The 13,408-nt window shown below is 40.2% G+C and overlaps 1 protein-coding gene across 3 annotated transcripts in view; it reads right to left on the bottom strand.

Annotated features, from left to right (window-relative positions):
- The window catches only part of LOC126298664 (PDZ domain-containing protein 8), a 209,634-nt gene that overhangs the window by 61,776 nt on the left and 134,450 nt on the right, over positions 1 to 13,408 (bottom strand). For all 3 annotated transcript variants that reach the window (XM_049990091.1, XM_049990090.1, XM_049990089.1), the window contains 2 exons: positions 11,637 to 11,779; positions 122 to 327 (listed from right to left, as the gene is read on the bottom strand). In XM_049990091.1, coding sequence (XP_049846048.1) covers positions 122 to 327; positions 11,637 to 11,779 — 349 coding nt within the window. The remainder of the gene's footprint in view (positions 1 to 121; positions 328 to 11,636; positions 11,780 to 13,408) is intronic.

The following is a 13,408-nucleotide window of genomic DNA, read 5'->3' as shown; positions in this document are numbered from 1 at the left end:
TCCAACTCCTCCTCCTCTTACTACTACTACTACTACTACTACTACTGCTAACAGTAATAATACTAATACTAATAATCATAATCATAAACATGAATACATATATTAGGCAGTTTACACATACCTCATAGCAGTATGTGGATCAGGTGGAAGCAAGGCACACATCCTAGAATGGTGACGTTGTTTTGAAGCTGTAATCACAGATTCAAGTGGAACACTTACATGGCCCAATAGTGCTGTCTGACCATTTCCCTTTCCCCAAACACTAATGTTCAGATACTGATGTCTTTCAGTGATAGTGAATTCAACTGTTTCACTAAATGCAAGGACCTGAAATATTTAAAAAAATCTGCAAGTCAGAAAAAGTAAGTTATTTGGAAGATGGTTATTTATATTCATAATATGATTATTTCAAAGAACAAACTCTAAGATGGATAAATTTTATTCATAATTACTTTGAGAATATGGTCATTATTTGTATAAATCACACACGCACACGCGCGTGCGGGCGCGATTCATAGAGTGAGAGTGTGTGGGTGTTGGTGGGCGTGCGCGCACGCCCTCGCCCACGCACTCTCTATGAATCTCCTCAAAAGCAAAGGTATGGGGAGATACAGAATGACTAATGTGAAAGTTAAAAAATTATATTTAAGTACTGCAAAATTTGTAGTTGATATAAAGAGTAAATATCTAAAAAGTACACCAAAAAGTTTTTGAAGTATATGTCTTCTAATTATGGACTACTACGGATACACGTCTAAAAGTGAATCAATACTGCAAGTATTAAACTTTGAGGAACAGCACAGGAAATGTTGACAGTACCAGCTGTATGTGTACATCACCTGGGAATAAAATCAATATGAACACATCACATGTTAAGATATAAAGGCTAAGATTCTTACAACTGATTTGTGATAAGCTATTACACATAAAATACAATGTGGCATCATAAAAGAAAGGCAATGATAATAACACCACAAAAAATCCTGTGACTAGAGTGTGTGTGTGTGTGAGAGAGAGAGAGAGAGAGAGAGAGAGAGAGAGAGAGAGAGAGAGAGAGTGGGGGAGGGTGGGGGGTGGAGACAAACGGAATCAAATTAAAAATATTTGGAGACAGTCATGTATGCAATCTTTCAAACTTTCTATCAAAATCTGCTAAAGAGATCATGAGTGTGTCATCTGTTGTTAAGCCTGGAGAAAAGTTTGAAAATGTGAGCACCAGAAAAGAACATGCCAGTTCTGCCATGTTTACTACAATGAAGGGAATGCATTTATAAGAAAAATTTATAACAAAAACTTAAACCTTGCAGTTGCTATCTACTACAAATATGATACTGAAGAATCTACTGGTGAAATTTGGTCTGGTGGACTGGTCTTGTGTGAATAGTAAAATTTGATGAAAGCATCAAAAATTAAAACACCTCTGTTTAGAGTCTGAAAACGTTCTTGATGTCAACAAATATGCAAAAGCTAGTTTTACAAAGCATGGACTACACCTAAATTGATCTGGTAACAAGAGACTTGCATCAGTCATAACAAAGCTGTTGACAAAAAAAAAGAGCAAAATTGGCTCTAACAGCAAGCAAGCCATCACCCTTAACAGTCATATGCAGATCTGGTGCCACATTTTCATTCCAGGACAAATATTCCACACAGGTGGAAGTTCCTTTTTCTTGTAGTCAAACTACTTTTAATGATGCTTTACCTGATAATATGCAGAGAAGTAGCAATTTCATTATGCATTTGAACACTGGAGGTCTCTTGGAAGAAACAATCACCAAGCTTTAGGATATACAAATTCTGTTAGAAAGTATGAAACAGACAGTAAATGTATTATAACTAATGAGCAGTGGCTTAAAATTAAAATTATTATTCCCCTCAATAAACTTAGAGGCTACAAACTGGCTACCAATTTTTGTGGAGTTAATGGATATAGAGACTCTTGCATCTTAGTTCATTCCTTGGTAAACTATGGGATCAGACAGTATTTTAGCCATCTAAATGAATAACTTGCATTTGAAAGTATAAGGGGCAATCAAAAATTTTCCATATAAAGGGTACACAGTCCAGAATTAGTATACCAATCAGGCAAAATCACTGTGAGCATTGAGGCAATCATCCAACTGATGCATCACATTGAAGTTATCTGTTTGGTGAAACACTGTGTCCTGCTGTGTGGAGAAGTCCATAACTGCCTGCTGCACGGCCTCATCGGACAGGAATCACTGACCCTTCAAGCCCCCCTTTTAAGGGACTGAATGCATGATCATTGCATACGGAAAGGTCAGGATTATAGGGTGGGTGCTCAAGTGTCTCCCTCTTGAGTTGGTGTAACTTCTGTGTTATGATATTTGTGATATGGGGACATGTGACATCATAAAGTACCAGCGCCCCTTGTTGCAGTTTTCCTTGACATTTCACCTTAACTGCTGCCCCTTACACATTCTTCATTCTACAATGATGTCTACTCGTGTTTGTCCTTTGGCAGCCAAAAAACGAACAATAGTATGTCTGTCCAGTTTGGACACTTACCATAGATCACATTTTCGCATTTACCACATGCACATCAGGAAGACACAAATGCCACACTAATCCCTTGCCTATATGTTGGTGCTTATATACCCACACTAGAGTTGCAATACACTGCATATATGCTGCAGCAACACCCCCAAACAGAAACTTTTTGATTGCCCCTTATTATTGTATAAAACTTAAACCATATAACAGGTTAATAATCAGTATATATCACATCCCTGTGTACCATATAATGTATTCCTAGGTTCATTTGAAACACTGAAGCATAAATTAAAAAGCAAAAAACTGCATAAGAAACTAGTTATATGAGCCACCAGAATAACAAAAATAGTCTCCAGACCGACTAAAATATGCTGAACTTCAGTCAGTTCATAAAATAATAGATCTAGCTCACTGTTATCAGTTTTCTAAAAAATATTTGATAGAGCAGAATATAATCAGATAGAAAATTATAATTTATCCCACAGCATTATTTTATTCAATCAGTGTAGTTTCACGAAAGGCTGCAACAAAACAACACAATAAATGAATTGGTCACACAAGTTAGCAGATGTCTCGATAATAGACATATCAGGCACCTTTTGTGACCTCACGAAAGCTTTTGGTAATGCTTCTCTGCACATTAATGAGGTATGGTTTTCAATGAAGATCTCTTACTTGGATATCATTGTACTTAGCTAACAGAAAACAAAGAATACTTCATCATAACAGCAGCAACAAATTCCCCTCTGGCTGGAAACACACACAATTAAGTGTTCCACAATATTTGGGTCACTATTATTTTTGTATTATATCAGTGATATGCCATACCATGTTCAGTTTGATACCATCCTTTATACAGACAACCCAACAGTAATTGCGTGCCATAAAACTGATACTTAGTTAATCTGCCATATTGAGCAGACACTTGGGGGAAGTAGAAACATGGGTCAAAATAATTATCTGAAATTAAACTTTGCAAAAACAGAAATTGTTCATTTCACTACAAAACAATCTGTGCTACGTGTAGGTGAAATACACTATATGGATAAAAAACAGAACATTGTATGCTGTGTCAAATTCCTTGGCGTACTAGTAAATAAGAATACGCCATGGAGTAATCATGTGGACAGCATACTGAATTGACTGAACAGTCTCATTTATGTCACGAATGTATTGTAAAATATCACTAATTTAGCTGTAAAAAGTGTATATCACAAATATTTTGTTTCAGTCATTCGGTATAGTATATTTTTCTGAGGATCTGAGGAAATTAGCTTACTTAATGTAATTTTAAGAAAAAGTATGAAAGTCTCATTTTTCACAAAGAGAAACCCACAACTTTTTGAGGACAAGTGCTTCTTGTATTGGTATGAGATAAGGCATACAAGAAGTTACACATTATCTAGCCAAAAACTAAAATTATGTGAAAAAATTTCATATTATATGGGCATGAAATTTAGGAATAAAATCTGGGGTGTGTGGAGTGTGACCCAAATCTAAAAAATACTGAAGAAGACCTGGAAACATATCTGCTACTACAGTGTAGAAGATTTCTTGGATGACAAAAATGTGTGTGTGTGAATGTATGTATGTATTTATGTATATGTGTGTGTGTGTGTGTGTGTGTGTGTGTGTGTGTGTGTATGAATTCTGCTGAGGTCATTGGTCCCTAGACTTACACACTACTTAAACTAACTTAAGCTAAGAACACCACACACATCCATGCCCGAGGGAGGACTCAAACCTCCGACGGGAGGGGCCGCGTAATCTGTGATATGGTGCCTCAAGCCGCGTGGCCACTTTGCAAGGTGCTTGTAAAATAGTATGTATCTAAAGAAGTAATACCATATGTATCATAATGTAGATTATTATTTATTAATGATAATCCTGTAAAACAGCACCTGTCTGAAGAAGTAACAACATATGTGTTGTACTTGTAACCTTAGATTAATTTTATTGGTCTGCATATAGTGTTGGGGGGGGTAAATTTGTGTCTGAAGCACAAAGTACTACTGTGACTACTGTAACTTGAAAATCTACCGGTAATAAGTAACAACAGCCATGGCATCTTAGTACACAATTATTTTGGTCTACAAATGTGTCCTCAAGCTGTGGCCAGTTTGATAAAAAATATGTTCTTGGGTTTCACCAGACAATATCATGTACAGCAACCAACACATAAAGGATGAGACTGATGGAATGAATTTGTTTAGCTTGCCACATACCTTAAATTGCAGGTGATTCCCTACTAAGTGAAGCACATTTCAATCAAGATATATCTGCATTTATTCCTTTCACTGCTCAAAAGATACATGTGTGTCATTTTCCATATGGCTGTTTAGTAGCGGAAGAACATGTCTGCAGTAAATTGCTAGTTTACTGCTACTGGGTTTATCAAATCTAATGAACTTTGTCACAGAATGAAAATAATTCAACTGAGAAAAACACCCTGATGACAGCAGAGACATATCACAGTGTGGACTACAAAAGACATTGAAAGTGTTGGAGAGCCATCCTGATGTACAAGGGTGAATCAAATATTGTATTCTTCCACATAGTTTTCCAACTTAGAAATACATTTTTCCCAGTGAGAAGGGAGGTTTTTTTATTGCAGCTTCAGAGAATGAAGCTTGATGCATCAGGAGCCAATTGCACACAAATTCCATCATGCCCTCATCTTCTTCAAATTGGTGCCCTCCTAGAGTCTCTTTAAGGAATCAAAACAAATGGGAACCACAGGGTAATAGGTCTCGACTGTAAGAAGGATGATCAAATTGAGTCCAGTGAATTTCCTGTAGTTTAGAGACTACTAGAGCAGCAGTATGAGGCCTAGCATTGTCACACAGTAAGATGACCTATCGAATTGGTTGGTCTTGTCTTTCATGGCAACATGCAACCCTCATCTTCTTCAACAGCTCACAGTAGTATGCAGCATTGTGTGTTGCTAATGTAACAACTCAATGAGTAAAATGCCTCACCAGTCAAAAAATATGGTTGAAAGAGCCATGCCAGGTGACAGTCATGTCTTGGCTTTCACTGGGGCTCCCTCCCCTTTCCTCCATCACTCCTTACTGGCTTGTTTGGATTCAGGACTGGAGTGGTGGACCCACATTTCATTGCAGGTGATGATCCAATTGAAAAATGCATTGCCTTCGTTTGCTAACCTTGCTGTAAGCCTCTGATAGACCTCCAAATGCCTGAACTTCTGATTTTTGGTCAAAAGGCGAGGGACCCATCTAGACCACCCTTTATGGAACTGCAGGTCATTTGTGATGATTGTTTGACACCTCCCATAACTTATTCTGATATGTTCTGTAATTTCTGATACTCTTGCCCCAACTATCTATCACCTTCAAGAACATCTCGAACCACATGAATGTTTTTGTTTCTAATGCTGGTCCGAGGACAGTGACTGTGTTGCTGATTGTCCACATGTTCTTGTCCTTTCTTGAACTCTTTTATACCAGGCGAACACACACATCTTTGACAATATTTGCTCACCAAAATGTGCAATCAATCTCTGGAAGATTTCAATTGTTTGAACTCCTTCATGAGCAAGAAATTTTATAATTGTGTGCTGTGCAAGAGAGGAGTGCACCTGTTGCCCAACACTGTGGGCATGAAGCTGTTGGGAATATGTAACACCCAGCTCTCCACTCCTAACAGTCACGTTCAACAATACTACAAGTGTGGGTCCAGTCCTATAAACTGTTGATGCTCAGGAACAAAAATCCAATCTTTGATTTGATTCACTTTCATATCACCATCCGGTTGTAAGGCACACCCTTTTTATGAAACTGACTGACAGGTTGTGCAATGTGGGCCACATGGGTTAAAAACTTGGAATAACAGTTGATTCTGCAACTTCCTGGCAGATTAAGATAGTTGATTTTCTCCGGAATTAAGGTAAGTGTATCGGGTCGGGGGTGGGGGCAGTAAGGAATCTATTGCAGCGACATTCTGATCGGTGGGCGTGATTTCCTTTTTGACGAGTTGCTGCACTAAATACTCCACTTCTGACTGAAAAAACTTGCACTTTTCCAAATTATATCAAAGTCTGACATCATGTGCATCCTGCAGGGTGGTAAAAAGGGTGTAGATGTAATGGCCTGGCAGGGTAAAAATGAGGTGTGACATCTGGTTGATGGGTGATGTGTTTCTGAAAGTCTGAGGCAATCCCCAAATCTGGTGGAAATATACTCTGACAGAAAAAATATCTCAGCACCAAATAGGTGTTGTGCAACATAAATGAAAGTTGATAGGCATGTTTCTCCATCTGAAAGATTATGTTCCTTCAATCACATAGAAGTGGCACTACTAGCACCACAACGAGGATGCGAATCAAATTTGCTTTAAATACACTACTGGCCGTTAAAATTGCTACACCACAAAGATGACATGCTACAGACGTGAAATTTAACCGACAAGAAGAAGATGCTGTGATATGCAAATCATTAGCTTTTCAGACCATTCACACAAGGTTGGTGCCGGTGGCAACACCTATAATGTGCTGACATGAGGAAAGTTTCCAACCGATTTCTCATACACAAACAGCAGTTGACCAGCATTGTCTGGTCAAATGTTGTTGTGATGCCTCATGTAAGGTGGATAAATGTGTACTACCACATTTCCAACTTTGATAAAGGTCGGATTGTAGCCTATCGTGATTGCGGTTTATCGTATTACGACATTGCTGCTCACGTTGGTCGAGATCTGATGTCTGTTAGCAGAATATGGAATCGGTGGGTTCAGGAGGGTAACACAGAACGCCATGCTGGATCCCAATGGCCTCGTATCACTAGCAGTCGAGATGACAGGCATCTTATCCGCATCGCTTTCGGATCGTGCAGCCATGTCTTGATCCCCAAGTCAACAGATGGGGATGTTTGCAAGACAACAACCATCTGCATGAACAGTTCGACAATGTTTGCAGCAGCATGGACTATCAGCTCGGAGACCGTGGCTGCGGTTACCCTAGACGCTGCATCACAGACAGGAGCGCCTGCGATGGTGTACTCGACGACGAACCTGGGTGCCCGAATGGCAAAATGTCATTTTGTCAGATGAATCCAGGTTCTGTTTACAGCATCATGATGGCTGCATCCATGTTTGGCGACATCGTGGTGAACCCACATAGGAAGCATGTATTCATCACCACCATACTGGCGTGATGGTATGGGGTGCCATTGGTTACAAGTCTCGGTCACCTCTAGTTCGCATTGACCAGTGGACATCACATTTCAGATGTGTTACGACCCGTGGCTCTACCCTTCCTTCAATCCCTGCGAAACCCTACATTTCAGCAGGATAATGCACGACCACATGTTGCAGGTCCTGTACAGGCCTTTCTGGATACAGAAAACATTCGACTGCTGCCCTAGCAAGCACATTCTCCAGATCTCTCACCAACTGAAAGGGTCTGGTCAATGGTGGCCGAGCAACTGGCTCGTCACAATAAGCCAGTCAGTACTCTTGATGATCTGTGGTATCGTGTTGAACCTGCATGAGCAGCTGTACCTGTACACACCATCCAAACTTTGTTTGACTCAATGCTCAGGTGTATAAAGGCCATTATTATGGCCAGAGGTGGTTGTTCTGAGTACATATTTCTCAGGATCTATGCACCCAAATTGCATGAAAATGTAATCATGTCAGTTCTAGTATAATATATTTGTCCAATGAATACCTGTTTATCACCTGCAATTCTTCTTGGTGTAGCAATTTTAATGACCAGTAGTGTACATGCTATAACGGTCATGAGTGTCAGCTACCTTTGAGACAGGACATGGTAAGCTGATATTAGTCAAGAATGCCTTTAAGGTGACAAAGGTACCATTATTGTTGTTCCAGCATAAAGTCAAGTTCCAGCATGCTAGGCAGGAATGTTAGAGCATAGAGGGCTGTGAGACGATGTCAGCCAACTGCACACTGACCGACCCGTCTCTAGGATGACTATGTGATGGCAGCGTCCTCTAATTGAACAGGACGTGGAAGAGGACGCGCTGCCTAGCCGCGGCCCAGTTCACCGAGTTCCTCAGCGGCGAGTTCAAGAATAGCATCAGGACTAGTCATTTCACTTCAACTACGTAACATTGTCTATACTGAAGAGATTTCTTATTTTGTCTGTCACCCTTTGCTAGCAAAACATCTGTATTTCTCAAAGTTAAGTACAGTCACTTTTTTTCTGTAATAAAAACTCATTAATACAATTTGCTTGAATTGCTGTCCAGTGATCCAAGAAAGCAGGTTTCCGAGGTACCCCATATTTGACAAGTATGCAGGATACAACATTGGTGATGAGTCTTTAAAAGCCTCGCAGCCGCAGATTTTCTTTTGCATTTTGCTGGTACCTTAATTCTAAATTGTCTTTTCTTTGCAGGGATGTGTTTACTTGCTTTAATAGTGTTTCTTATAGTATTCCTGCTAACCAGTGTTTTCCGGTGGGCATTGCAGAAATTTTCTTTGCTTTTGTACTTATCTCTATTGCTTGACTTGTCTGTTCCTTGCATTTATCTCTTCCAGTATGAGCATGATTGCTGGCAGCAGTAGTCACAAGATTGTATGGTCACAAGAAGACCAGCTTCTGGACAGCCACATCGCACTACCAAGAGGGAAGACCATTACGTTCAGTGTATGGCTCTGGCAATGTTTGCAGCAGCATGGACTATCAGCATCTGCAGCAACAATCTGAGCAGCAGTTGGCACCACAGTGACACAATGAACTGTCACAAAGTCCAACAGCATGCATTCTACTGACCCCAAACCAGTGCCAATTTCGACTTCACTGGTGTCAAGCAAGAGCTCACTGGAGGGCAGCATTGAGGTCTGGAATGTTTTCTCGTGAAAGCTGGTTCAGTCTTGGTACCAGTGATGGCCATGTGTTGAAGAAAAGCCAGCTGAGGGTCTGCAAACTAAACAGTCTGCATGCTAGACACATTGGATCTGCATGGTCTGAGGTGCATTTATGCATGACAGGAGAAGCACTCTCATGGTTATCCCACACACCCTGACTTCAAATATGTACATCAGTCTGGAAATTCAACCTACTGTGCAGCCATTCATGAACAGCATTTAGGGGGTTTTAAAACAGGTTATTGCTCACCCACACACCGCTGTTGAAACCCAATATGCTCTAAGAGTTTCGACATGTTGCCTTGGCCTGCTCAATCACCAGACCTGTCTCCAATTGAAACTCATGGGACATCAAATGACAGCTCCAGCATCATCCACAAACAGTATTAATCGTTCCTGTACTGACAGACCAAGTGCACTAGGCATGGAACTCAACTGCAATGATAATCATTTAAGTATGTTACATGGACAAATGTATTCCCAAAATTTCATTACTCTTCATTAATTGTTTTTTAGTGTTGTGATTTTTTTTTTCTGTCAGTGTAGAAGCAAATGCAGTACAGACATTATCCAGTTCCTGGAAAGGGACTGCAAGTGATATAACATTGACTTCATCAGAGAGGGACTTGCACAGCTTTGATAAAATGAGTAGAGATGCCCCTCTTTGCCACTGCATGCAAATGATCCCCAGCATTCTGGACATTCTGCTTGGAGTGAGCAGAAAATCACTGTGGCCATGAAGCGAGCAGCCCCATGGCCATCTACGAAATATTGGGACAATGATAAATCAAAGCACTGCTGCAACTTGGGGTTTGTCTGGAACCTGCAACATGGGGTGGAATGCGTAGTGGCGCATTAACTGCTGCAACTTGGGGCTTCACCCTTCATTGTTCATTAGCAACCTTGGCAATTTCGAATGAGTGTGCGATGCGGATGATGTCCTCCAACAATGGGTTATCCAATTTCACTGCCATTGTACAGGCCTCTTGATCAGGTGCAAACTGAACTATTACATCACAAATAATGGAGTCCATGTACAAAACCTTGCAAGCCTTGATAGGTGCAAGTGAAATTGCATTTGCAGATGAGACCTTGCACGTCATTGATCCAGGAGCAGTATGATTGTCTCAACTCTTTATGGTACTGGGGAACTCAAGCATGTGGACAACTACATGATATCTCTAGGAATAATAATTAGCCAACAGACTGCATATCTCCTGAAAGAAGAGCGTGAAGGGATCAGACAGAGGTGCTAATTTTTGAAGCAGAAGAAATGTGTCTGGGGATGCCCACTATAGAAATAATGATCACTGTAATGGATCATCCGTGACTCGAATCACCATGAAATGTTGCATCAGTTGATGCAAATAAGTGTCCCATTCATGTGTAGCATCACTAGAAGGCAGGTAACGGTGGAAGACATATGGTATGGTGGGGGCATCAACTGGGGGGGGGGGGGGGGGGGGGACTGAGGCCTGGAGCAAAGTGCCTCAGGCTCTCAGAGTTTTTCCACCTGAAGCTGAGGTGACTTTTGTAAACAAATCTATCAGTAGCTGCTGCTGCTGCAACAGAAAACAACTTCCTTTGTCCTCATCACCAATGGTATATCTAGTTGTAGCTACATATCAAAGGACATGTCAGAACCCACAAGAGAAACAGGTGAAGCTGCAAGGCACAAGGCCTACCTGTGAAGAGAACATGATACCAAATAGCAGTGAAGCCAAACATTGCTGATCGACAGCTGACAAGACACAGACCACGACAAACCCAAAACCACCAATTCAATAATATGGTGCAAAGTGAGAACCTTTGGCACAATGATTTCAAGTGGTCAAGAACAAAGAGAAACACAAATTAATATGTGGCCACAGAGAAGAAACAAGTCACACTTGAGGTTGTTATCAAAAAGTTCGTATTACAGCAATGACAATAACAAGAATATCAGATGTGAGTACAGAACTAACAGACTACTTGCTGGGCTGACATTTTTATACTGCTCCTGAGGAACACTATTGACCAGCATATTCATGTGGCAAAATCGGTGGCGTGTTCACTATGCGAGCACAGCACTGCAGCAATACTATGTCCTCTACCAGCCATCTGGGTCCATTCTTCAAATGGACATTCATCTTCCATGGAGCCCAACACTGGAGAGTCCTTTACAAATATTCCACAAATAAATTTTCCATGCAATATCATTTTATCCTCAAGAAATTTTCTGCACTGCCATAACTGAGTACTTTCCTTGTAAGCACCATCCATGTATTTACCTTGCTGAAGGGTAGTTCTCTTGTCTTATGTATCTGCAACGAATCAACAGACGTTCCTCCATCCATAATAGAATCCAGAAGTAACTTCTGACCGTGTACAGGACTTGGCTGTCTGGAATAATCTGTTGTCTTTGCAGGTGAACCTGTAAATTATAAATTAATAAGAATAATATTTTTTCACAAATAATAGTTATGAAAATTATACAATGTACAAAAATCTCCTTCACAATAATAGATTTTTTAAAATTTTATTTTATAAGGAGTTTGTCATTATTTCCAGTGTCCAAGGAAATTCTCCACATGTTTCTTTGTCTCAGACTTATTTTGTACATAGTGATGTGTTTGAAAGTATTCACATTAAAGACTCTTCTAAGCACATGTTTTTCCAAACAGCAGTTTCTAACATAAGTGACAGTGACAGCTGTACATTCTGTTAGTTTACTGATGTAGTTAGAAATATAATTACCCTGTTCAAAATTACATCTGAACATTTCTAAACTTTTTCAAAGTGCTGTAACCTCTGCAATAAATCTCTTTTGGTTTGGGTGTTATTTCTCTTTTAATAAATCTCTTTATTTTGCATAAAATGTCAGCACCACTTGCACTTTTTTTAAAGCATAACCAGTTTAGCCCCTCAAGACACTCCACATGCTGTACAAGAAAACAAATCTTTCTCTCTCAGTTTATACTGTCTTCTAATATGCTGCATTTTGTTTAATCTGATTTCAGTCCTGCATTCTGTTTAGATTGGTATCAATCAAGTGCATCTAACAATGTACCAAAGCTACAGCATATGCAAAATTATTGCAAGTAATATATGAATTATTCTGTCTCTTATGACTATTATAATGTCTTATTAGGACCAGACATATTTTGCTTTTATATAAACCATATTCAGTGATGAGTTGTTTTAGCTCCTACAGTATTTCCACATGTTGTTCTACACACAAGCATTGGATTATTAGTACACTGCATTGCACTAACAATATTTTCTTGTCTTCATGTTGTTACCTGGATGGGTGACCATCCGGGCTGCCATGCATTGTTGCCATTTTTTGGGGTGCACTCAGCCTTGTGATGCCAACTGAGGCGCTACTCAACTGAATAGTAGCAGCTCTGGTCACAGAAAACTATCATAACAATCGGGAGAGCGGTGTGCTGACCACACGCCCCTCCTATTGGCATCCTCAGCTCAGGATGACACGGCGGCTGGATGGTTCCGATGGGCCACTTGTAGCCTGTAGATGGAGTGCTTTCATGTTATTATCTATTCACATTCAACTCATGTACTTTTGAGGACATGAGGTAAATGTGGATAGAAAATAACATGAAAATGAAAAAAAAAACTGTGTGTCAAGGCAATGCACTGTGCTAATAATCCAGTGCCTGGGAACAGAACAATGCACAGAAATAATGTAGGAGCCAAAAAACTGGCCACTGAAGATTTTTTGGATAAAGGCAAAATGCATCCAGTCCAAATAAGATTTTGTAACTCTGGTATCTCAGCCCTGCATCTGAGAGAAGCTGCCAGAGAGCATGGAACTGGACCTCGTCAGCTAAACCCACGACTGCTAGTGTAGCTGGCCATGGTTCAACATACCATTCTGCTGGCCACTGTATAAGTTCTGTATGCAGCAAGACTGGACTCAATGGTGTATTTGCTACACTATAATCTAGCTGCCATGATGCACCATCGGTTCTAACTATGCTACGTCCCAAGTTCTCTCTCTCTCTCTCTCTCTCTCTCTCTCTCTCTCTCTCTCTCTGGGTTA

Source organism: Schistocerca gregaria, chromosome X (assembly GCF_023897955.1).
Source record: "Schistocerca gregaria isolate iqSchGreg1 chromosome X, iqSchGreg1.2, whole genome shotgun sequence".
Classification (NCBI taxonomy): Eukaryota; Metazoa; Arthropoda; class Insecta; order Orthoptera; family Acrididae; genus Schistocerca; species Schistocerca gregaria.
This window is presented reverse-complemented; position numbering and strand designations above follow the sequence as displayed.